This window comes from Eptatretus burgeri, chromosome 3 (genome assembly GCF_056783735.1).
Source record: "Eptatretus burgeri isolate ZD-2024b chromosome 3, Ebu_testis_v1, whole genome shotgun sequence".
NCBI lineage: Eukaryota > Metazoa > Chordata > Myxini > Myxiniformes > Myxinidae > Eptatretus > Eptatretus burgeri.
The window spans coordinates 146,075,045-146,102,544 of NC_140963.1; the positions used below are offsets into that span (position 1 = coordinate 146,075,045).

A 27,500-nucleotide genomic window follows, 5' to 3' on the forward strand; every position below is an offset into this window, starting at 1 on the left:
CTGTGGAATACCCATTCTCCATATAGTTTTGTAAATATTAAAATGGATTTCGAGAGAACATCTTATTAATTCTGTAAAACACCCATTTCCCATATAGTTTTGTAAATATTTAAATGGATTTCTCGAGAACATTTCATTAATTCTGTAAATCACCCATTTCCCACATAGTTTTGTAAATATTTAAATGGATTTCTCGAGAACATCTAATTAATTCTGTAAAACACTCATTCCCCACATAGTTTTATCAATATTTAAATGGATTTCTCAAGAACATCTAATTAATTCTGTGGAACACACATTCTCTGCAGTTTTATAAATATGGAAATGGATTTCTTTTGAGCGTCTAATTAATTCTGTAGAACATCCATTCTCCACAGAGTTTTATAAATATGGGAATAGATTCCTATCATCATCATCATCATCATCATCGTCGTCTTATGACTGTTTCCATGCTTGTATGTGTAAGCCTCAGTTCACCTATTGGCTGCTTTCCAGGCTGCATACATGATCTCTTGCTGGCCCTCTTGTTTGGCCTTTAACTCTAAGATCGTCTCTCGGCAACACACCCCATGTTTTCCTCGGATGGCCTCTAGCTCTCCTTCCATTCACATTCATGTTTATACACCTCTTCACACAACTACCTGACCACATCCTTTCTACATGTCCAAACCATCTCAACCTACTCTGACACATAACCTCACTAATGCTTTCTATACCTAACCTATCTCTTAATTCCACATTTGATTTCTTATCCTTCAGTGTCATGTCACACATTAACCTCACAATTCTCATTTCATTTCGTTCACACCTCCGTTCATCCTCATTTTTGATCACCCAAATGTTTCACTGCCGCACAACATCACGCTTCTAACGCAAGCTGCATAAAGTTTTCCCTTTAATTGGAGAGAGGTCCCTTTTGATGTAAATTGGGGTTAAATCTCCCTAAACTTCCTCCAGCCACTTCTAATTCTTGCATTCACTGCTGCCTCCACACCACCACCTGCACCAATCACATCACCAAGGTAACAGAATTTATCAACACATGCCAGGGATATATTCCCTTAAACTAACCTTTCTGCTCTAACTCGAGGCACTTGCTTACCTATACAAACAGCACATTTGAAGTCAGGGACCACCTGCAGTTTACCCTCAATGCCACAACACCTCTTGTGCACCCAGAATTTACAGGATTTACACAATATTGAATTGCTACCGACACCTTTTCTACAGACAACACAGGGCCACCTCCCCCTTTTTACACACTTCCTTCTCCCACACTACTGACAAGTACTTTTGTTTTCCCTGTATTCACTTTCAGTCCTCTGGCCTCCATACCCTCCTTCCATACTGTACATTTGCCCATTACCTCTTCCACACTGTTGGCTATCAGCACTAGGTCATCAGCATGCAGGAGTTCTCAAGGTAAGCCTCCTCTAAATTCCTGTGATATAGCCTCAAGAACCATAATGAACAGGATTTGGCTCAAGACTAACCCCCTGATGAACACCCACTTTCACTTCAAAATCCGTACTCTGCACTCCATTTGCCCTCGCAGAAGTTTTTGAGCTATCATACATCACCATAACTATCCTAACTAACCAATCTTTCACACGTAACTTTCTCATGGGCCATTGCACCACTTCTTGAGGTACCCTATTGAATGCCTTCTCCAAATCCACAAATATAAAGTACAGCTGTCTCTTCTTCCACAGATATTTTTTCCTGTAATTGCTGAACTATAAAAATTGTCTCTATCGTGCCCCATCCTGGCATGAAACCATATTGCATTTCATGTATGTTAACAACACACTCTCATTAATTTATCTATGACTCTCTTGACCAACTTACTTCTATGGTTCAGCAGCTTCAGACCCATGTAGTTGCTCCAAACGAAGGCATCACCTTTCTGTTTATACATATTCACCATTACACTCTTCAACCAGTCATCTGCGACAGCTGTCTCCCTTATAATTGCATCTTTCAATTGAGTGATTAAATTCACTTCAATATAGCCAGATGCCTTCGGCATCTGTGCGACAGTACCAGTGCTGCTCGCTGCTTTATCATTCTTCATTTCATCGATGGCTTTTTTCACCCATTCATTCTTTATCTCAGGTGGTGGTCCCTGGACAAGCTCGACTACCTCCAGGATATCCCTGTTCCAAGGGAACTCCTCATTTATTAGGCGCTCATAGTAACTCCTCCAAGCGCCAAAAGGCATGTTTGTGGCTGGATGCCCTTCCTGACGCCACGACAGTATCAGCTGTAGGCCAAACCTTTGTCAAAAGAGACATACCCTACAAGGCAGCAGGGGGGTTTGCAATCAGTTTCCATCTCTGAGACGGACTGCCGATCAATGTTCAAGAGCTCCACTTTCCCTAGTTTGGTTGTTGAGTACAAAAGCATGTCCTTACACTGGAGGACAATGTACACTACACCTCCAGGGTACCAACTTACTCCAAGATCCAAAGAAGGGGTGTTCTATAGAATTAATTAGATGTTCTATCGAAATCCATTTAAACATTTATAAAACTTTGCGGAGAATGGGTGTTCCTTATAATTCATTGGACGTTCTCTAGAAATCCATTTAAATATTTATAAAACTCCGCAGAGAATGGGTGTTCAAAAGAATTAATTGCAGAGTTATATAAATATTTCAATGGATCTTCCATAGAATGTCGAATGAATTTTAGAGAACAACCAACCTCTCCTCAGAGTTCTGTAGAATTTCATCAGGTTCCATAAAATTATATTGAGTTCTGTTAAAATTCTATTGAGCTCTGTAGAATTTCTATCGAACTTTTTTTGAAGGGAATTTTCAAATTCCTACTCTAACCTACAGGGATGCTGCTTCAGCATCATTGCCACAACCTGTCAATGATGCCACTTGCAACCTTGTGTTGCATTGAAAAAACCGTTACACCGACCATGGCTAATGTGATGACATGTCCACCACAGCACATCACACAGCTACAATCTGAAATGGCAGACCTAATGAAGCTCGTCCTGGAACTCCATGCTGTGCAACACCAATCATGCCCATCTTCGTGTACCACTTGTTGGGAGAGGGAAACGCTGTACCTCACACTACCGTTCGTCTTCACCTTCCGAGAACACTCTAGATTGGTGTTGGTGCCACGTGACCTTCGGTGCTAATGCTCATTAGTGTTTAGCACCGTGCTCATAACGACTTCAACACTCAATATTATCAGTGGTCATGATACAGTCTCCATAGATCCCATGAAGCCAGCTTTTCTTGGCACAGCACCAGAGCCGACCATCCCACTGACCAACGGATCAACACCTACTACAACAATACCCTTACCATCATATATTATTGCTCTGGGCATCATGTACACTTCCCAGCATGATATTTATAAGAGTGCATTTTGCTTGACCATTTCTCTTTGCTGTGACTTTTTTTGTTTTGGTTTTTACATGGTCAGTCTACTTCTCTTCTCGTCCACCATATTGTATTTGGTTTGTATCTTCTGTTCGGTTAATGTACGACGAGGGGGAGTAGTGTAGTGGCATAATCTGGCCTTTGGTTTCATAATTTGTGAATATGTTTTAGTTTTGGTTTCACAGGATCTCCCTGGAGGGGCTTTGGAGTTTTTAGACCATGGCAGTTTAATAATGATTTTTTTTTTGAATACCTTGTCGAGGCTCGTGTGAACGCTAACATACAACACACAGCAAGGGGGGCATGAGACGAGAGGGTGGGAGTGGGAAGGACAAAACAGTGGGGAACAGAGACATTAGGAGATCTGTGGAAGGGAGAGGGATGGGGTGGGGAACATGGGGAATACAAGATGGACATCACAGGGACTTTCAGGAAGGAAAGCAGGGAATTTGAAGGAGGTGGGGTTGGGAGGATTATCGGGGGTACAAAAGATCGAGGATTTGGATGGGAGAGGATAAGAGGTGGTAGTGAACAGCTGTTTTGAAGGCCTGGAGGGAAAGAATGGGATTGAATAGAGTAAGGGAGTTTATTCCAAAGGTGGGAAAAAAAGAGGAATGAAAGAGTGAAGGTGAGCAGTGATTTGTGATTTTGGTAGTTTTACCAGAAGGGGGTTGTTGGCGGACCTTGAGCACCCTGCGGAAATGTGGTGCGGACAAATCGCAGAGAGAGCAGTGGGGAGGGGTGGGTGAGCTGGAGAGGAGACGGTAGAAGACAGAAAGACCACCGACCAGCCTGCCGTGAGAAAGTGAGACGCCCAAAGACTCAGCCTTATTGCGGGATATGCCAATGAACCGAAATGCATTGGTTTCCATAGCGTGAAGCCGAGAAAGGTGGGAGGCAGGAGCACTAGCCCAGAGGAGAGAGCAGTACTCCATCAGGCTGTGGACGATAGCTTTGTAAGTGGTCAGGAGCTCAGGTGGGCCGAGGAAGGACTTTGCATGACGTAGGATTCCCAGTCGGCGACTGGCTTTTGAGGCAAGGTTGGAAATGTGACTTTCCCAGGAAAGGTCATGGCAGATAGTGAGACCCAGAAGCTTGAAAGAAAGGACTTCTTCCAGAGAATTGTTGAGAAAGTGGATGGGAGTGTTTTCTAAATGGTCTTTTCAGAGAGACATAGTGAGAGTGTGAGATTTGTCTGGATTGAAAGACATGTTTTACATGTTGGACCAGTTTATGATTTTACCCAGATCTGCAGTGAGCGAAGAAGCTTATGCTTGCTGGTCTGAGGGATGACCGATGGTACGGCAGAGGGTGGAGTCATCAGCAAAGATTTATAGGGGATTTTTCAGAGAGTCAGAGTCGGAAAATTGACTTGGAATCTGAAAGTGTCAGATGTCTTAGCTTTCACGCCAAAATTTCCCCCATTTCTGCATTCCTATTCACCCCACCCTCTCAAAGCCTCCCACTCACCCCACCCTCTCAAAGCCTCCCACTCACCCCACCCTCTCAAAGCCTCCCACTCACCCCACCCTCTCAAGCTCGCGAAGCAAAAAGTGGGGTGAAGCGATCGGTCGCTTACGTGTGCCGTACATCTGCACGTACGTGTCTGCATTTTAACAATTCATTTCTCCAAGCAACCGTTAGTCTTATTGACACAAGATCTTCCAAATAGATGTGACCCCTCCTGTAGAATATTTTGTTGTAATTCTGACCATCATCAATCACGTGGTATGGGCGCCATCTTGGTAAAACCGAAAAACTTTGCACCTCTATATCTCCGAAACCGTTCCATGGGAAAAAAAATTACACATGGCTCATTATCATCTACTCCCCATGGGGAATAAGAAATGTGAATGATGATGTCATTGGTGCCTTCATTATGACATCATAATTTGACAAGTGCAACGCTTGATCCGGTCAGTTTGAAAAAAAATTCTCTGCAATTGTTGGTCCAATGAACACAATGTTCATCATTGGAGCGCCTTCTCCTGTAGAATTTTTCAATGTTAATTTTGATGTCATATGTCACGTGCTCCAGGAGCCATGTTGGAAAAACCAAAAAACTTTGCCCCTCTCTATCTCTGAAACCTGAAACATTCCTCACACCTCACCAACATGTTGGCGGTAACCTCTTCCTCAACAAGGAGTGTTTTCAGGTGTTCAGGTTGGATCATGTCACCACCAGCAGTCACGACCTATCCAATGGTAGAATCATGATAGCATGTGCCACATCACTACTTCCTGAAAGCACTAACATCTCACACCCTACTCCACTGGAACCTATTCTACTGGAAGTGAACAGACGTGTCATGATAACCACACGTTCCATTCTCAGGATGTGTGTTGTAGCTGTCTATCCATGTTCACACCTTCCAATGACAACATTTTTGCCCCTCCGAGATCTGCTCCTGAACCTTTCCACCATTCCCGATCAAGCAATGCCAACTGTTGTCCTGGGAGACTTCAACAATATTCTACTATCAGCAGCCAGCTCATCCTGACTGCTTGTGTGTATGTCCTCCAAAGGCTTCTCACAACTTGTGAAAGTTCCCTCCACAGACTTGGGTTCTTTACTGGATCACATCCACTATAATGGCACAACAACCGGCAATTTTTGGTGTAGTAGATACATACTACTCAGATCATGTTGCATCCTGTTTCCCTTCCTATATCGTCTGTATCACAGTCAAGACAAACCAATAAACCAGAAGTTTCCTGTTTCAGCTGAAATAGAGTTTGATAAAAATGACCGTATGTCACTGGTCTGTCAGCCATATTGGATCTACGCAAAAATCTTTGAAAATCTTCTCTTAAACCGCTTCACCAATCAATTCAAAACTTTAACTAATTCATCAAATATCCATGGGGAATATAGTTTGATAAAAGTGACATCATTGGTCACTAGTCTGGCAGCCATATTGGATCAAACAGAAGAGATGGCTTGCACCAAGTCCTCAAGACTGTGCAGGGTAATTAGTAAATGAATACCATCTAGTTACAGATAAAATCCCATCTCGTCTTCAATTATCCTACTCTTCTTCCCACCCACACTGAATCCTGTGGTGAGACAGTTACTCTGAAACACTTTCTTTCTCTTCCTGGAAAGCAAACCCCACCGAAGGCAATCTAAGATCATTCCACAAAGCCCACAATCAGTATGTGTCACTTTCATGAGAGCCAGAAAACAACATCTGTCCAACCTCAAAAATGAACTTTCACACTTGTCTCCCTCCTCCAAAACCTAGTGGTGCCTCGTTAGGTCCGTCACTGGTGTATGCTCCCCCCCCTCCATTCATTGCCTCTCTTCAAATGGCACCACACCCAACTCCGCTCGTGAGAAGGCCGAATGACTCAATTGTGTGTTTGCTTCCAATTATTTTGTCCCCCAACCCCTCACTTTCTGAACCTACCTTTCCCAGTCGCACCCATCTGCTCCTGAACTCTATTCCAGTTGCAGAGAGAGAAACGTCTCCACCTTCTCAGATGCAAAAGATACAGAGGGCATCAGCTCATGTGTCCTAAAAATCTGCTCTGCTGCTCTTGCACATCCTTTCTGTTCTTTTTACTCTCTCTCATTTGCCCTAGATCATCTTGCATCTGCTTGGAAATGAGCCAACTTCAGTGCATCACATAATAAGGTGCAAAAACCAATCTCCTTCACTACAGACCTATTAGCTTATTTCTTATCATCAGCAAGGTCATGGAGTTCATCATCGCAGTTGATATGAAATCCTTCATTTTCTCCAACAACCTCATCTTAGATTAAAAAAATTGGTTTTGGATATGCTGCTCCTGGTCTCCCAACAATGGATTGAGGCCCCCAATGTCAGACATGAGGTCAGGGCCATATCTCTGGACATATCTCAAGCTTTTGCTGCAGTCTGGCATTCTGCCTTACTCACCAAACTCTCTGCCTGGCATCCAATGCCAACTCCACACATAGCTTACTGACTCCCTCTACTCTCATAGCCAACATGTGACACAACGGAATCGTTTCATCTTCTCTCCCTGTCAAGGCTGGAGTATCCCAAGGCAGTGTTCTGGACGCAGTCCTCTTCCTGATCTTCATCAATGATCTCTGACTGCCCTTTATGTCTTTGCTGATGACTCTACCATGTGCCATGACAGGCTACATAATCTTCTCTCTCTTCAGATCTTGCAAAACCATAAGATGGTCAAACACATGGAATATGATTTTCAATCCTGACAAATGTCACACTCACTATCTCTCTCCGAAAGGACCATCTGGCAAACCCTCCCATATAATTTCTTCCCATCTACTTTCTCATTGACTTTCTCATCTGCTTTCTTATCCACTTTGTCTTGAGGAAGTTCAGTCACTCAATTTCCTGGTTCTCTCTAACTGCCATGATCTTTCTTTGGAAAGCCACATTTCAAAGTTGGTCGTCCATCATACAAAGTCCTTCCTTCGCACACCTGAACACCTATCCACCTCCAAGGCCTTCGTCTGTAACTTCATGGAGTACTGCTCTCTCCTCTGAGCTAGCTCCCCTGCTTCACATTTTGCTCAGCTTGATGCCGTGAAAACCAAGTCCTTCAAGATCATTGAAATGTACCGCAATAAAGCTGTCTAATGGCCTATCACTATCTCATCACAGACAGGTCAGTGGTCCCTGTCTTTTACGATCTCTTTTCTGTTCTTGCACCCTGCACTCTTTCTGTGCTTTGTCTACACCAGCCCCCCCCCCCAGGTTTCTTCAGGGCACACATGGTCCATCATCAACCCCCTTCTGGTAAAACTACCCAAATCCAGGATCACTCCTCACTTCCACTGATCCATTCCTCATTTTTTCCCCCACCTGTGGAACCAACTTCCACATTTTCTTCAATCTCATTCTTCCATCTAAGTCTTCAAGACAGATGCTCACGAACATCTTAGATCATCCACGATCCAAAACCATTAATCTTTCTCCCCTCGTTAACACCCTCCCTCACCCCCAAGCCCATCTCCTTCCAAATTTCCAGGTTTCCTTGCTGAGCGTTTGCTTTTGTATCCATCTTGTCCACCCCATGCATCCTCCTCTACCCCTCATTCCTCCCCACATACATTGTTTGTCCAAGTCTCCCTCTATTTTGTCCTTCAACCCTGCTGTTTTTGTTTCTCCTTTCTCTGTACTGTTGCCTTTGATCTGTTATGTCTGGATCCATTCAGTGTACGAGCTCTTTCATGAGATTTGACCTTTTACACATAAAAAAATATAAGAAATACTAAGTCCAATTTTGCTGTTCTGCCGGTTGTGAGCCTCTGCAGTGGTGGGACTTGTCAATTCAGTGTTGCCAGAACAAGCCTCAGATGACATTGTGTCATTATTTTGTGTTACCACTGTCCGCTGCTTGTAAGCTCCAATTCTCGAGTTGGGGCTGTCTTTTTCCCACGCATCTGGTGAAAATTGCCAGATTTGAAACTCCATGCTTCACAAAACTATACTTGAGCTTCTGTTTTCCTGTCCCACACAGTCACTCAAACCAATTAACTTCTCAGCTCTGACAATCGGCCAGACCCTGATGGTGTTTATATCCTGAACTCCTTCAGACATGTCATCTCTGCTACTCTACAGATGCTATCATTTTATTTCCCGCGAGGGACAATCCCTCACTGCCAGGAATAATGCTGCTCTTCTTCTCCGAACATTTCTACACTCCCATTCAGATTCCAGTACTGTTCAGCTTCCACAATCCATGACCATTATCAACTTTTCTTGCCAATGCCGTAATGTGAAGTACTGTGTTTCGACAAGCTTTCGGATAAAGTTAAGGATTGTTTAAGTTTTATTGGCATTTTATTACTGGGTTGTAAATTGGGGATTTTTGTTTTTGTCTTGAAGATTTTTTTGGAATCAGAGTCTTGTGTGGTCTGTCCACCGATTGCGTGTTTAAACGTTTATGGATACAAAATTTTGGCTCATGAAGAGCAAGGTGAGAGAGCGGGAAATCATCCTATGCATTGGGACAATGGAGAAACAGGTGGATGGAATAAGCAGGGGAATGAATTAGCAGTACAAGAGGGAAGGGAAGAAAGGAAATAGGCTACTTTGCTGGTGAGCAGGGGGGGGGGGGGGTGGTGGGGACTACTGCCAATTTGAATCCCTTGAGGGAAGAATATAGAACTGATATATTGAAGAAGGCCATTGCACAAATGAGAGAAAAGAGGAGCAAAAGAGAGAAGGTGTGCAGCCAGCCTAGATTTTGAGTTTAACTAGGAGTGACTGGAAAAATGCATGTGTCAGCTAATGAGGGTTGGAGCGCCAGAGAAGCGATGAAGAAAGAATAGAGTCGTGGTCATGGAAAACAGAGGTGACCGACCTGTCTACAATGTGAGAACAACAGGCTTTGTGCTTCTACATTACTCGAGATTCCAGTAATGCTGACAGCTTTAGCTGACAGAGGATCCATGAGACAGGTGTGATGCAGGGGTTGCCAGTCCATGTTGGAGAGCAATACCCTATTGGGCTACAGACAAAGGCCTTGTAGGTTGTGAGCAATTCTGATTTTTCATGGAATGAATTTGAATGATGCAGACTACCTAATGCAGTTAGCTTTGGAGGCAGGCTTTGATATGTTGTCTGCCCAGGTGATGTCATGACTGAAAGTGAAGCCAAGAGGTTCAAGAGACTAAACTTCTTCCAGTGCCTGACTGTGCAAATAAGATCCATTTGACCATCCTTCCAGATTGACAGCTTAAGACTTGTTCCATTTATCAGACCAGCATCTCATCAATTCCCAATCAACAGACAGTGATGCAGCATGCTGTCCAGCTGGTCATTGGAGTGTGATACTGTACACCACAATATGAGAGGAGGATATTGGGACCATAATCTGTGCAGAGCGTTGGTGCTGCTTAGGCAGTTTCCTTGGCTATTGGGCACAATCCTGGACGGGTTGCCACTCCGACACAGTATACCAGCATTCTGGCACTCATTTTGCCGACCTCGGAAGGATAACAGGCCGAGTTAACCCCACCTGGTATTAATTCAACAGCCGAGCAGGATTTGAATTCAGGACCCCAGAATCCAAAGCCCGCCACCCCAAACCATGAAGTCAACACCAGGCATACACAATATTAAGTTATCTGCAAAGAGGATTGGGGGCTTCTGGAGCTTCAGAGAGGTTGTTCATGTATGTGAGGAACAAGTATGGGTCCAATACACTGCCTTAGGGCACTCCAGCCTCCACTGGGAGAGAAGGGGAGATGATTTTGTTCATAGTAATGTGTTGACTTTGCAAATGGAGGTATAAAAGTGACCTTGTATGATTATAGAGTACAGACACTGAGAGAGGCACACAGCAGGATGCAAGATTGTGTCAATTTGCCTCATTAGATATCCAGTGAGACAGTCCTGACCTCTTGTTTAAGATTTCAGGCCTCCAACGATCATTGATTGAAAAACGGCATTGTAACTATCCAAAGTTGAGTAGTTCGGATGGAATCAAAACTGATGGTCAGACACCAGGTTTGAAAAAGGAATCATTGATGTCACAATGATGATGGATTCCATTACTTTGTCTATAATTGGAAGTAAGCTCTCTGACCTGTCATTGAGAGGATTGTTTTTGAACCCTTCTTGTAAATGGGAGAGATGTAAGTTGACTTTCAGGACGAGAGAATGTAATGAAAGGTGTACAGGCCAAATGCAGAGAACCAAGAGTACCTGTGCAAGATATTAGAACAAAGGTACTGATCCATCTTGGCATGCCATCAATGCAATGTTGAGGTGAGCCTTCCCTCTCAGTCATGTGACATACACCATTTTATTGTTTGCATCCTGGAACTGTCTGAATATCTCTCCAAGTCCAGATATTGTTATAAATCAGGATATTTTAGCAGCAATGTGATGCTGACTGCAGGCTCTTTCATGTTTATTTACAGGAAGACATCAAAGACAAGCTACGAGCAATTCCTGTCGAGCTATCCTATCACATAAAGGAGGCCTCTCAACACCAGCCATTACAAGTTGATCACACACTATCTCCAGTGCTGGATGTATCTACAAGGAAGCCAGTTACGGCTAAGGTGAGGAAAAGATTACTGAGGATCTTTATTTGTTTTCATTCTCCCCACATTCATTCCTCTCACTCAATCATATCTTTCTTTGTTGATGTAAACATTTCAAATCGATGTTGCCAATTTACAATAGAGGCCAAGAAAATGGGTTTTTCCCCCTTCCCCAATTTGCTAATCGGACGAACTCCGTGTTGAGGTATAGCCTATCATAGGTTATCATGGTGTTTAATGGGAAACTCCTTCCAGACGTAAAAAGTATTATAACCACTCACGATTAGGTCAATTCTGTCCAACTTACAGTTGCATCTTTAAACAGTCGTAATTAAATTGCAAGAAATTTAGACGAGACTTGACGTGATTAAAGCATTCTATACTTATCGCACCCCCCTCAGATGAATGGATCAGATCACCGTCTAGAATTGCTAGGCCTTTAGGTAAGCGGCAACGATTTTTAGCTAACAAAGCTGTGTCCATGAGTCTTTACTATCCATCCATCCATTGGGACCATACTCTGTGCAGAGCGTTGGTGCTGCCTGAGCAGTCTCCTTGGCTATTGGGCACAATCCTGGACGGGTCGCCACGACAACACATGTTGGCACTCATTTTGCCGACCTTGCAAGAATGACAGGCAGAGTCAACCTCACCTGGTATTAATTCAACAGCTGAGTGGGATTTGAACTCAGGATCCTAGGATACCAAGCCCACAACTCTCGCCATTAAGCCAACACCAGGTTTATAATACATCATGTTTATATGCCTTAGATAGATTCCAATTCCACTGAGCCATGAAGGAATTATCCTACAGACCAGAAGGCTTAAAGCCTGGGGTCCACACAAACTGTGTCCATCAGAATGCCTGTGATGCCGATGGGCTGCGTCCTATTGACATTTGATGCTTTTTATAGTCGATTTTGGTATTTTTCACACGAAAGAGAAAATTTATAGGGAAGGCATGGAAATTGTGAGGATAACACTTTTGAATATGTCTTTGAGCTAACGGAATGGCAAAATAGTGGATGTACGATTTCTTTTTTCAGAGGTGGAGTCAGATTAGTCTTTACCCATGAATGATGAATCCCATTGCCAGTTCGATTTTTCTAGCCATGATCACATTATGCATGTGCTGTATATGGATTGTTTATTACATATCTTGGGGCATCACGTGTGATTTCTCCCGGCCATAGTTTCAAGTGTGATATTACCACCAAGACACCCCTATGGCCCAAATGTGACCTTTATTTGATGCATAACTATATCCATAACATTCGTTAGCATTGTTTAATACTTGCCAGACAGAAATTTGGAGAAAATTTGACATACGCATGGACAGTGTATCGACTAACATTTGATGGTCGACATACCTCTGACTATCTGTACAATTATAACCAGTTATCCAGTTCCATTAAATCATGGCCGATTTCTGGTGACATTCTTGATCAGATGTCTCCAAACATTGGGGGTATGTCCCATTACCAATCGGCTTGCTATCGCTTGCCAAGCCAGCCGTTCCGTTTGGTTGCACTTACGGTCCTCTTTACTTTCTGCCAACAGAGTTGTATCATCAGATTACTTTAGGTTTTTGATACATCTTCCTCCAATCCTGACTCCACCCTCCACGTCATCCAAGTTATATTTTTTGTCAAAATTATTATAACCACAAAGTAATCGGTCAATTCCATCCAACGACAATGATTAATTAACATGGGGGCTGGCACGACAGCCGAGAGCTATACACACTCTCCACTGAGCTATCTAGCCTGGATTTGAATCCCGACCCAACTCTCATCCCGGTGTTTCACACGTAGGGTGAACATCGATGTGTGCCGTTTCTCGGTTCGATGTTAAACTGGCATCCCATCTGCCAGCATTAGTTGGTGTACTTTAAAGATCCCACGGTGTCCTTCAGGAAGAGTACGTGAGCTATCGACGGAACCCTAAACAGGTAACAAATTCCTGTCTGAGCCGAATTGGAACGTCAGGCCTGGCCAGCCAGTTTGTGAAAGACTTTGGCCAAGCTAGCCAAGTGAATTTGTAATAACAGTGGGGTGAGGTGTTTTCAATAACGTGGTTGTAAGGTGTTTTTAATTACGTGGTTGTAAGTTGTTTTTAATAACGTGGTTGTAAGGTGTTTTTCATAACGTGATTGTAAGGTGTTTTGAATTATGTGGTTGGAAGGTGTTTTAAATTACGTGGTTGTAAGGTGTTTTAAATTACGTGGTTGTAAGGCGTTTTTATTAATGTGCTTGTTCGGTGTTTTAATAACGTGGTTGTAAGGTGTTTTTAATAACGTGGTTGTAAGGTGTTTTTAATAACGTGGTTGTCAGGTGTTTTGAATAACGTGGTTGTCAGGTGTTTTGAATTACGTGATTGTAAGGTGTTTTGAATTATGCGGTTGGAAGGTGTTTTAAATTACGTGGTTGTAAGGTGTTTTAAATTACATGGTTGTAAGGCGTTTTTATTAATGTGCTTGTTCGGTGTTTTTAATAACGTGATTGTAAGGTGTTTTTAATAACGTGATTGTAAGGTGTTTTTAATAACGTGATTGTAAGGTGTTTTTAATAATGTGGTTGTCAGGTGTTTTGAATTACGTGGTTGTAAGGTGTTTTAAATTACGTGGTTGTAAGGTGTTTTGAATTATGCGGTTGGAAGGTGTTTTAAATTACGTGGTTGTAAGGTGTTTTAAATTACATGGTTGTAAGGCATTTTTATTAATGTGCTTGTTCGGTGTTTTTAATAACGTGATTGTAAGGTGTTTTTAATAACGTGATTGTAAGGTGTTTTTAATAACGTGGTTGTCAGGTGTTTTGAATTACGTGGTTGTAAGGTGTTTTAAATTACGTGGTTGTAAGGCGTTTTTATTAATGTGCTTGTTCGGTGTTTTTAATAACGTGGTTGAAAGGCGTTTTTAATAACGTGGTTGTAAGGTGTTTTTAATAGCGTGGTTGTAAGGTGTTTTTAATTACGTGATTGTAAGGTGTTTTTAATAACGTGATTGTAAGGTGTTTTTAATAACGTGGTTGTAAGGTGTTTTTAATAACGTGGTTGTCAGGTGTTTTGAATTACGTGGTTGTAAGGTGTTTTAAATTACGTGGTTGTAAGGCGTTTTTATTAATGTGCTTGTTCGGTGTTTTTAATAACGTGGTTGAAAGGCGTTTTTAATAACGTGGTTGTAAGGTGTTTTTAATAGCGTGGTTGTAAGGTGTTTTTAATCACGTGGTTGTCAGGTGTTTTTAATAACGTGGTTGTAAGGTGTTTTAATGATGTGGTTGTAAGTTGTTTTTAATAACATGGCTGGAGGTGTTGTTCATTTCTTGGTTGTAAGGTGTTTTTAATATTGTTGTGGTGAGGTGTTTTTTATAACGTGGAGTGCACGCTGCGATGTTGTCATTATTTTTTTTTTATAACGTGGCAGCGTTTGTCCCACTGTAGCGACGTGTGGTGAGGTGAGCGATGCGAGCCGATCCACAGTGGGAAATGAAAGTCAATTAACTTAATGTCAGGTCAGGTTCGATCTGTGACCTGCTACAGGTACCATGTAAACCTGTACTAACCTGTTCCATGGTCGGGTTGTCGGCGACTAAACCGTCTCCCCCACCAGGTTTTCTGGTGAGGAGGGTGTTTGGATATGGACACCCAGCAGGATTAAAAACAAAACCTGTCAAAGGGCGGAGGAGCTCCTTGTGAGCCAACGGCCATCCATATCTAGTGCCCAACTGTGTCTGCGGACGTCGTCCTGCAGTTGGGTTACTTCTTATTAGGAGGTTGGTGGCAGGATTTGCACTCCGGCCACCGTAAAACGATTCATTCCGCAAAACGCAAAAACGCAAAAAAATCTGAAAACCCACTCCGTGGGAGTACCTCCTGTGCAGCTTCCCTTCGCAGGGCAGCTCACCGGATGACAGGATTGGGGCAAAGCCTTCGGGACCCCTAATCTTTGATAGGAGGGAAACCACGGGGTAACATCCCTGGGTCAGATTGCGGGAGAGTGTGTCGGAGTGGTGCTGAGGTGTCGTCCACCAGATGGCGGTCTCCTTGGATTAACCTGAGGCGGTCCCTTCGGGTGGGTGCCTGGAATGTCCTATCCCTAAGAGAGGATGATCACCTGTCTCTGTTATCATCTGAGCTCAAGCGTTTGGACATCGGGATTGCAGCTCTCTCTGAGGTTCGGAGACCGGATTGCGGCGAGATAATGGTGGGTGGTTACACCTACTATTGGTCTGGTCACTCTGATGGTTACCATACCCAAGGAGTTGCTGTAGCTGTGTCCAATAAGCTGACCCCAATGATAATTGAGGTAACACCAGTCAACGAGCGTATTATGAGATTAAGGATTCGCCACTCCTTAGGTGTCATTTCCCTGGTCTCTATTTATGCTCCGACTGAGGCGAGTGATCTCACCGTGAAGGACACATTCTACGCCACACTCGAGTCTGTGGTTGATCAGTGCCCCAGACGAGATACACTTCTAGTCTTGGGGGATTTCAATGCATCGAATGGAACTGATAGGGATGGTTATGAGGTGTGTGTTGGTCCCCATGGGTCAGGAACTATGAACCAGAATAGCACTAAGTTCCTTGACTTTGCAAGAAGTCATGGACTTAGGGTGGCTGGTTCATGGTTTCAGCACCCGCAAGCTCATCGCTGGACTTGGTATTCCAACGCTGGCGGTGTGGCAAAGGAGATTGACCATGTCCTCATTGACGGTCGTTGGAGGATGATCCAGAACTGCAGGGTCTACCGGAGTGCTCAGTTCCTCAATACTGACCACAGGCTTGTTGTAGCAACTCTAAAGCTGCACCTTAAATCCTGGAGAATGGTACCATCCCAGCCTAGGCTGGATGTTGCCAAGCTCAGGGATGAGAGAGTAGCTGAGGAGTTTGCGAACAGGCTGAGTGGACACTTGGGGGGTCTGGGTGCTTTGGGGGGTCCTGAAGAGTTGTGGAGCACCTTCAAGACCACCGTCCTTGATGTTGCCGGTGGATGCCTTGGAGTTCACCGCAGGGCAAAGAAGAATTTTGTCTCTCAAGGGACACTGGATACCATTGACCAGAGTCGCAGGGCCAGGCTGAATGGCAGAGCTGAGCTGTTCAGGGAGCTGAGGCGTAAAACTGTAGGTGCACTGAGGGTGGACAAGGAGGCCTATGTGGGAGGAATCTGTGAGGGGGTAGAGCATCACCTGTGGACAGGTGATTCTCGTCCCGCTTACAGGGGAATTCGCGCATTACGTTCATCCAAGCCCATCCCTCGGAGCACTGCAGTTCGAGCAGAAAGTGGTAGGCTCTTGACAGAGGAGTCTGAAGTGAAGGCCCGCTGGGCCGGTTACTTTGAGCGGTTGTACCAGGCTGATCGCCCAGCTGTCGAGTTGGACGTCAAGGGTGTTACAATCCCTGTTGCTGACCCTCGAATCAACTGTGGTCCACCATCGCTTGTGGAAACACGGGCTGCGGTGAACCAGTTGAAACGGGGCAAAGCTCCAGGGATCTGTGGCATCCATGCTGAACTTCTCAAGGCTGGTGGAAATGCTGCACTCGTGTCGTTGCATGCAGTTTTGTGCTCTGCCTGGAACACAGGCATCATCCCAACTGACTGGAAGAGGGGCCTTGTTGTCCCTCTCTGGTAAGGGAAGGGTGATCGCCAAGACTGCAACAACTACCGAGGGGTGACGCTGCTCTCATTGCCGGGCAAGGTCTTCGCTCGGATAATTCTTGATAGGGTTCGCCACCATCTGCTTGAGCACCAGCGTCCAGAGCAGTCAGGCTTTACACCAAAGAGGTCAACGATTGACCGTATCCTTGCACTTCGTGTCCTCACCGAACGCAGACGAGAGTTTCGGCAGGGGCTGCTTGCAGCCTATGTTGATCTCTGTAAAGCGTTCGATTCAGTGAATCGGGATGTCCTCTGGAGGATTCTTGGTCTTCGTGGGGTGCCACCGAAACTGATCGATCTGATGTCTGAACTCTACTCTGGTACTGAGAGTGCTGTGAAGTGTGGTGGTACCATCTCTGACTTATTTCCAGTTGTTACTGGAGTTCGTCAGGGATGTGTACTTGCCCCCACACTTTTCAGCACTTGTATGGACTGGATTTTTGGGAGGATGTCGGAGAGATCAAGTTGCGGTGCATCGTTTGGCAATGTCAAGATCTCGGACCTTGATTTTGCAGATGATGCAGTCATCTTTGCGGAGACTTTAGACATCCTCTTGGGGGCCCTGGAGGTGCTGAATGAGGAGTCGGAGCCGTTGGGATTACGGATTTCTTGGGTCAAAACTAAGATCCAGGCTTTCGGTGACATCTTGGATGCTGCTGTCCTGTCTGTGTCTGTTTGTGGTGAGGATGTTGAGGTCGTGGATAGATTCACTTACCTTGGCAGTGATATTCATGTCTCCGCAGGTTGTGAGCCGGAGGTCAATAGACGTCTGGGTCGGGCCTGGGGAGTCATGGATTCACTGGATCATGGGGTGTGGCGCTGCCAGTACCTGTGCGGGAGGACGAAAGTCCGAGTCTTCAGGTCCTTGGTACTTCCAGTCTTGCTCTATGGGTGCGAGACTTGGACTTTGACCAAGGATCTGAGACGGAGACTTAATTCCTTTGGTACCAGGTCTCTTCGGAGAATCCTTGGCTATCGCTGGTCGGATTTTGTGTCCAACGAGCGGTTGCTGAGAGAGACTCGGATGAGATTTGTTACCTGCATAGTCCGTGAGCGTCAGCTGCGGCTGTATGGACATGTGGCTCGTTTTCCTGACGCTGATCCTGCTCACCAGATTCTCTCAGCGAGGGAGTCTCATGAGTGGAGGAGGCCAGTGGGCCGACCACGTGCCTCATGGTTGCAGCAGGTTGACCATCATCTCAAGGAGATGGGGATGGGCCTGGCATCTGCCTGGGGGATGGCCAGACGGAGGCCCCTGGAGTACCGGCGGAAAGTGGACGCAGCGACGCGCTGTTCTGGCACATGCTCCCATACCTGACCTGACCTGAACTTGTCAGGTTTTGGCGGCTGATGCGCAAATCTGGAAGATTGGCAGACTTCTTCTTTCTCAGCTCCTACAGTCAAGATTCCTCATTAATTGTTAACATATTGATATGAGATGTCTTTGTATTTCTGCACAACTAATACAATTTTATCTGAATATTATGCGATGTCATGATGGTAAAAACACAAAATTGAATGGAAATGGTATTTTCTTTATTTTTTTTTGGACTATAATTCTGCACTTAGCACCTTTTATTGAACCACCAGTTTGCCAATGCAGTCAGAGCTGTTAATTCCATCTACATGTATCTACTCTTCATGAAAACAACCAGGGATCATATTCAAAAAAGTTTAAACAAATTATGGACATTTCCCTTCCACTATAAAATTTACGACCCAGTTTCTAATGACATTTAACATGTTTTAAACGTCTGTCTATGAACAGTCCAAATCGCCAAAATGTCATTAATCTTCATCATTATCTTCGTCATCTGAGTCACTTGCTGGAACTTGGAACTTTGTTTGACTTTATGCATTCCATGCAATTGTTGGATTCTGTGTGTGGCATCTCCTTGATCTTGGAGGCACCCATGTGGCTGTGTTGTCATGCAGATGCCTTACACCTGTATGCGATCAGCTCAACCAGTCCAACTGGGGAAGGGAAGGACAAAATGATGGGGAACAGAGACATTAGGAGATCTGGGGAAGGGAGAGGGATGGGGCGGGGAACACGGGGTATACAAGATGGACATTACAGGGACTTTCAGAAAGGAAAGCAGGGAATTTGAAGGAGGTGGGTTTGGGGTGGATTAACAGGGGTAAAAAAGATTGAGGTCTTGGATGGGGGAAGATAAGAAGTGGTAATGAACTGCTGTTTTGAAGTCCTGGAGGGAAGAATGGGATTGAAGAGAGTGTGGGAGTTTATTCCAACTGTGAGAAAAAAAGAGGAATGAAAGAGTGAAGGTGAGCAGTGATTTGTGATTTTGATAGTTTCACCAGAAGGGAGTTGCTGGCGGACCTTGAGCGCCCTGCAGAAATATGGGGGGGGGGACATATCACAGACAGAGCAGGGGGGGGAGAGACCGGAAAAGAGAATGACTGGAGAACAGCTTTGTGGAAGACAGAAAGATCACAGACCTGCCTTCAGTGAGAGAGTGAGAGGCCCAAAGACTCAGCCTCACCGCAGGAGATGCCAATGATCCTAAATGCCTTGGTTTCCACAGCATGAAGTCGAGAAAAGTGAGAGGCGGGAGCACCAGCCCAGAGCGGAGAGCAGTACTCCATCAGGCTGCGGACGAAAGCTTTGTAAGTGGTCAGGAGCTCAGGTGGGCCGAAGAAGGACTTTGCACGACAGAGGATTCCCAGTCGGCGACTGGTTTTGGAGGTCAGGCTGGAAATTTGGCTTTCCCAGGAAAGATCATGGCAAGTAGTGAGACCCAGAAGCTTGAATGAAAGGACTTATTCCAGTGGATTTTTGAGAAAGGAGATGGGCGGGGGCGGGGGGGGGGGTTCAATGGTCCTTTCAGAGAGACAGAGTGAGACTGTGACATTTGTCAGCGTTGAAAGACATGTACCACGTGTTGGACCAGTTTGTGATATTATCCAGATCTGCAGAGAGCGAAGAAGCTGCTGCATGCCTGTCTGAGGGATGACAGATGGTACGGCAGAGGGTGGAGTCATCAGCAAGGAGATAAAGAGGATTTTCCAGACAGTCTATTGTGAACACTGGATATCTTGACGTCCTAACAACCCTCACTTTAGAAACCTCGCTCGGAGCGTGGGTTTGGCTAGTAGTTATTACACAGCTTCCTCAAATAAAAAGGTGACATGACCTGCATTGTCTTGAACACTCTGTCAATAGATCAAGTAATCATTTCATTAAATGGACAACTTATCTCCTTATAATGGGTAAAGGCTTTATTCTTCAATTGCTTCCTTCTTCATTAACAAACTGACAAAGGAAGTGATAGCACATGATAACGACAGTGTTTCTATTGCAGATAAATTTCATCAAAGAGGGATGTGGAGACGATAACATCTGCCAAAGTGAAATGAGTCTTCGTTACTATTACTGTTCACACTCTGAGGACGATACTTTTGATCGACTTAAGAGGTGTGATGGTCATTTATTTGCTTACATTTATGAGTGTACTAAACTAGAGATTATCGGGAAAAGCAATTGTACAATACACGATGCACATATCAATGCTCTCATTTAAACTGGAATATTATGGGTGAACAAGCAGATTCTTTCAAAGGCTTTTTGTTTCCGTGCTTTGCTTCTCTCGGTTTGCAGAGTGGACGGTCACCAGGTGTTGTCACTGAAAGACCAGAAAACGTTGGCCTTGGAGGTTGAGGTCGAAAACACCGGTGATGATGCCTACGAGGCACATTTCCAGCTTGTTCTCCCACACTCCGTGAGCTACGGTGGCCATCGGAAGAAAGAAGTACCAGAGGTAAGGTTGTGCAGTAAAACGTGGTGATCCTCGTGATTTACCTCGATATGGATTCGGACAAGGCGGCATTTATTTGACTTTGTGCAGTGGGAAGAAATTCAATGCTATTGAGCTTATTCATTGACACTAAAAACTGTTATAAATTTATACTGAACAACCCCTAACTCCAAACAGGATAAGATATGAATAGAAAAGGAATAAAACAAATTAAAATCCAAAATGTACTTGGAGAGAAATGAAAATACATTTAAAATCGATCAATAGCCAGGATGAAAAGATTTAAATTCAGTTTTGACAAAAATATATATAAATAGAGAATTAAAATGTCAAACATGTTGATCTCACTTCCAGTGATTGTTGACATTGACGTCAACAACAACGAGAAGTTGTTGACGTCACTTCCGGTTTTCACATGCAGCTGTTTCTGCTCCTCAGTCAGAACAAGATAAATGTTTTTTGTGTTTTTTGCGTGGTTTGTTATCGTGGTTTGTGTTAGTAATTGAAAGAAGCTGGGGGAGGCCTCTTCTTAAGTTTAACGTTTAAGTCAGTTTGGGCCTTAGGAGTATGGGGGTGAAAAAGGGTATAAATCTAGACCGAAGGAGAAAGGACAAGAAGTACATAAAATGTGATAGATGCTCATTGTGGGCCACAACAAGAATAGGGGAAGCAGAGGGTACTCATTGTTGTAGGAAGTGTGAGGAAATGGCCCACTTGAGGATAGTTGTTATGAGGTTGAAGGGACGGATAGATCATTTGCAACAAGAAGCAGAATGTGAGAAATTTGTAGATAATAGTTGGTTACGGTTGTGGAGTGAGGTTGCTGAGGATATTGGAGGTGGTGAGGGTGCAACGGGAGCAGGCAGTGGTGAGGGTGCAACGGGAGCAGACAGTGGTGAGGGTGCAATGGGAGCAGGCAGTGGTCAGGATGCAACGGGAGCAGGCAGTGGTCAGGATGCAACGGGAGCAGGCAGTGGTCAGGATGCAACGGGAGCAGGCAGTGGTCAGGATGCAACAGGAGCGTGGGCAGTGGTCAGACAGTGAGCGCGGGCAGTGGTGAGACAGCGAGCGCGGGCAGTGGTGAGACAGCGAGCGCGGGCAGTGGTGGTGCAGCGGGCGCAGGCAGTGGTGGTTCAGCGGGCACGGGCAGTGCTGGTGCAGCGGGCGCGAGCAGTGGTGGTGCAGCGGGCGCAGGCAATAGTGGTGCAGTGGGCGCAGGCAGTGGTGAAGGTGCAGTCATAGAGATTGGTAGGATTGATGTGTGGAAGCCAGTTTTTGTGGGTGATGAGATTATTAAATATGTAGATTATTCTTTCTGCAGGAAGGATCGTAGACATAGAGTTACGTGCAGTTTTGAAGGAGCAGAAGTTAGAGACATTGAAGGAAGGGTGACATCATATCGGGTCAGAGTCGGAAGGAGTTGGTTTTGATGCACGTCGGAGCAAATTAGTTCGGGAAAGTTTATTCAGAGGTTTTGAAAAATAGATACAGGATACTGGGTAAGTGGCTAAAAGCAAAGGATTGTAAGTTAATGTTTTCTGGGATTCTCCTAAGATTAGGAAATTATGAGCAGAGTAATAGATGTTAACCAATGGCTGGAAGAATGGTGTAGGGAGGAGGGTTTTACATTTAAGAAGCACTGGGAACCATTTCGGGGACAAAGGGAGTGTTTCCGGAATGATGTCCGTATATTTATTAGAAAGGGGGCAGCAAGGTTTCCAGTGGGAATTGAGGAAGAAATTCAGGCTTTTTTTTAGGTCAGTGGAGGGTGGGGAAGCTATAAAGGAAGGAACGGATGAGGAAATTGTAATGAGTAAGGCCAGGCAGGAAAATAGAATTTCAGGAAGGGAAAAGTTAAACATATTCTTTACCAATGCCAGAAGTTTAAATAATAAGATGGAACATCTCAACTCGGGAGGCCAAAGTAGACAGTGAGTAGTACGATATAGTTGCAGTAAGTGAGACATGGTTTAAGGAGGAGAGTAACTGGAGGACAGGATTAGAAGGCTACAAGGTGTATCAGTGTGATAAGAATGAGAGAACAGGAGGAGTAGCAATCTGGTTAAAGGACAGCATTGTATCAAGAGAAAATGGTGACATTAAGGAAGGAATAAATGTTAAGGATTCTGTATGGGTAGAGATTAGAGATTGTAAAAACAGTAAGATACTGGTAAGATGCTTTTATAAAGCTCTGGGTGTGAAGGAAGAGGAGGAAGGAGGAGAACATGAAGAATTCAAATTGGCATGTGGTAAGGGAAGGGTATTGATTATGGGGGATTTTAAGTTGCCAGGGATAGATTGGATCCAGGAACAGGGAAAGGGAAGAGCAGATGAGTATTTCCGAGATTTAGTCCAAGATTGCTTTTTAACTCAGTTTGTAGAAAAGCCCCCGAGGGCGAGTGCAGTGTGAGACCTCCTTTTAAGTAACGATCCTAATATTGTGGAGGAGCTGGAGATAGGGGAGCATTTAGGAGCAAGCGACCATACCATTGTGTGTGCAAAGGCCACCATACCATTGTGTGTGGAGGAAATTGAGGGAATTGTTACCCCGATTGACATTGAAAGGGACCTCTCTTCGACTAAAGGGAAAACTTTATGCAGCTTGCGTTAGAAGTGTGGTGTTGTGTGGCAGTGAAACATGGGTGATCAAAACGGAGGATGAACAGAGTTGTGAACAAAATGAAATGAGAATGGTGAGGTGTATGTGTGACATGACACTGAAGGATAGGATAGGTGATGCAAATACTCAATGTGAATGTGCATCGTGTAGTGCCACTCAAGGAGGGAGAGGGGATTACAAGTCCCCACCCTTCACAGTGTCCCCACGTTTTCCAGTGCAGTGAGGAGTTTTGAATTATAAGCAGTACCATATATTTTTCTTCATGCACATAACCTGGGTTATTGTTTTATTTTATTTTCCGGAGTGATTGAGGCAGCTGTCATTTGTCTATACACCGCCAAAATAAAGTATGTATCAGAAGAACCTATTGCATTCTTGGGACAAGATCGCCCTTAGCATGGATACTCTGCGAGTATAGTTATAGGTACTTGGAAAAATTCAAGATGACGTTGCTTGTTTCTGCTTACCAATATGACACTGCGGAAGTATCATGGGAGTTTTGTGCCAAATTATTTTCTCGACATTAAATTTAGTACGAAAACAAAACAGATTTACATTCAAAAGGAGCGGCTGGGATTTGTAAAAGAACAAGTGAAATTGTAAAGGATTAATGGTGAACGCGATGGAACATTGAACAATTTCAAATCGCAGTTCACAGTAGAATAGCACTGATTCAAGTCCTACCCCAGAGCAGAAAACTTTCCTTGATTGCACAGTTTTCACTAATGACGATTGCCCATCCTGCTGCAATGACGTTGAGTCGATTGACGACCCCTCTGCAAGTCGTATGCCATGGATGTACTCTTGAACCATCACTTCCAAGTTTCTGCCAAGAAGAACAGGCCTGCCTTGCATTTGCTGTGGAAGCTTTTCCAGCATGTCAATGCCTCGGCTCTTTATTTATTGCTGGTACTTCTTCTTGAAGTCCTGCATTGTGCTTTTGTTGATGGGTCTTCCGAGTTCGATGGTCATTTGTTTTGATGCCTTCCGTGGTCTGATCTCGATGCATGGGTGAAAACTCCTTCCGTATTTTAAAGAAATCCGTATTTTTGTCATGACCCATGTGGAGCTTTCCATATGTTGGTCATCAGAAAGGCATGCCACAATTTTAGGGAATTGAGGTGCTCTTCCGATATGCTGATTTGTTTCTTAACCCATTTCATCCAGATGGAGTGCTATGCTAACATAGTAACCCAACATGATAACGGTTATGTGAATTACTCCCATGGTAAGTTTTTAAATTATTTTTGTCGAAGCTCGCTGGGTACAAAAGCTTGCAAGCGTGTTACCATGATCAGATGACCGACAGGTTTTTATTCTTTATCTCGAAATAGTGCTGAAGCCTTTTTGATAAATGACAGTTATTCAAGTACACAAACATGTGAATAAATGCAAAACAATTACCAGACATTTAAATACAAATAAACTTCTTCAAGAAGTGGACAAAGTTAGCAGCACATCTTCCTGAATAGCACCATATTGAAAGATCGGGTCAGACTTAACCAAAAACATCAACGGCACATTCATGAGCATCCATTCGACAAATAACATCAGATTCCACTTCTACGGTAACACTATAACAATGCCTATTAACCAATAATAATCTACAGGATGTTAACAAAGTCCCGTTACCCCCTCCACAGAACCTGATAAATGAATATAATGACCACACAGGAGGTGTAAATGTCAACTCTGAATACACAAAACTTTATTTTCATAAAAAAAACAAATATTAACATACATACATACATACATACATACATACTGTACATTGTTACAAATTTGGAAGCTGACTGCGCACAACAGCCAGAGTCCTTACAGTTCAGTTATATCGGTAAGTGTGTGTTTCGAGTTAGAATCCATCCCTTGTGTCACACAGGAATTTTGTACGTGCGCTGTGGGTTATTTTATAGATAGGATTTTGACATTTTACATCAGCAACGACAACGACAACCCTCTGCTAGCGACATTGTCAGCGCTCTTCGCTCGCTCACTGGCATGCAGGCGTGTTTGGAATTCCATGCACCAGGCGGTGTGCGTTTCGGTGTGGATTTTGCACCGTATATGGTCACAAAGCGTTTCGCTTTGGCTGCGCGCCAAATAAGGGGATGCATCGTCTTCTGCCCAATGGGCGACAAGCAGACCAGAGTCGGGGCGGTCCTCGGTAAGAAGGCAGAGCCGTGACACGCCGTCCACCCAGTGGGAGCAGGCCACGGGAGTGGACTTGCCCCAAAAAGAAAAGCGACAAAGGCGATTGAATTTTATCCAGTCTGCTCGAGTGCGCGTCTCTGTCTGGGTCTGTGGCTGACTGCATCGCACGGATCCGAGGCGTCTCGTCTGGCGCATTGCTGCGGGCGGTCGACCATCTCAACTAGGGAGATCATCTCGTGACACCTACCTGCGAGCCAGAGGAGCGTGCCAACGCCTGATGCTACCTTCTATACCTGGTGCTTGGAGCGGCCTCGTGTTGCGGGTTCGAGTCCCGTTACCCCAAGATCGTCGAACCACACGACGTGGACAGGTCCAAGCTAGCTTATTTTCCCTCAGCCCGTCTTCCCTCCGAGCTGACGGGGCAATAAAGACCTCGAGGTCCATCTCTTTCGAGGCATTTGTGTGTGCGTGTGTGTGTCCTTGGGCCCTGTCTGTAAGTAACAACTGTGTCAGTGCTTTGCTCATTGTACATTGCATTTCTTATAGTCGTGATAACTCTGCTCTTTGTGTGCTTCCCCTCCCCGATTATTGTAAAAAAAATTCCCCTTTTGTTGAATGTCCCAGCTCGTCCTTGTCCTTTCTGCCATTGGTTTGCCACGGTGCGTATTGGGGATTAGGAAGGCCGTTGCTATCGTAATTGTGTATTTGGACCGACGTACCTCGGTAACCATCCGCTCGGGTACGCACGGCTCGAGCATGGTAACGGCTCGTTCAGATGGAGTGCTATGCCAAGTGAACCAACTACGTCTCAACCGCCATAACACAACAACCACCGTAACCACCACGCCAGCCATCGTCACCAACTACAACCACGCTCCAACCCTCAGACAACAACAACAACGTCAACAGCCACGACCTTTACCTTCACAACTCACTCCCACAACATCGCATCACCGCCATTCCCAAATGGCACCATAACCATCCAACCACCACCGAAAACCCTCGACCACCTTCACCTCTCTCCTTCTACGGCCATTCCCGCACCACCTGTGAACACTGAGCGTCGGGCTGTCTCGGGCCCGTTCGGCGATTGGTGCCGAACGCACCGAGCCGCGAGCGCAAATAGCGGCCTTTCCGAGGGAAAAATCGGATCAAGAACGCTACACGCCCACTTTTCCTCCGTCCAATTAGCAAGCGCGGGGCGGCTTGGCCCCGCCTCCAGGCGCGTCTGTGTGAAATCGATATATGCAAGTTCTAGGATCAGGGGAGATTCACGCCCCCTTTCCTCCGACCAATGGGCGAGCGTGGCTCCGCCCCCGAGGTCATCCTGATCCGGATATTTGCATATTTGCTGCTCCTGCCGGCCTATAAGAAGGCGAACGCAAGGTGAATGAAGTCAGTCGAGTCGGGTGGAGGGTCAGTCGAGTCGGGTGGCGAAGTCAGAGTGTCATCGAGTTGGGTTCTGGAATCGGCTGAGAAGAGTTGCGGGAAGAGGCAAAGGAGCTCGGGTCCGAGGCGAGAAGGACGGCGGTCGGCGACGAGGTCGCGGTGTGTGATCGCTCGTCGCGGGACCCAAGCCAGCCAGCCATTCTCCTCCCCCAGGGCATCAACAATTCCCCTTTCCCCTGCGCTGAGATAGTACAAAAGGGGGCCCCGTTCCCACCCCACCCCAAACGTCATGCCAACGAAACCCGCCAAGGAGCACGGAGTCGGGGCACAGCCACGCGGCCACATCTGCGGCTCCTCCGCCAACTCGTCGCGAGGACGCGGGTAGGACACCCCCCCCCCGGTCTAGCGGACCTGGCCGCTCCTCCAGGTCACTCGCACAATTGGCCTACAGGCCTTTCTGCCCCCTTGTCTATGAGGGTGGCTTCTTTCCTT

At 45.1% G+C, this 27,500-nt stretch overlaps 1 protein-coding gene across 2 annotated transcripts in view; it reads left to right on the top strand.

Annotated features, from left to right (window-relative positions):
* LOC147031225 (integrin alpha-6-like) overlaps nt 1-27,500 on the top strand; it is a 378,714-nt gene that overhangs the window by 203,514 nt on the left and 147,700 nt on the right. For both annotated transcript variants that reach the window (XM_085876100.1, XM_085876099.1), the window contains exons 13-15: nt 11,292-11,435; nt 20,396-20,508; nt 20,692-20,851. In XM_085876100.1, the coding sequence (XP_085732226.1) occupies nt 11,292-11,435; nt 20,396-20,508; nt 20,692-20,851 (417 nt within the window). The remainder of the gene's footprint in view (nt 1-11,291; nt 11,436-20,395; nt 20,509-20,691; nt 20,852-27,500) is intronic.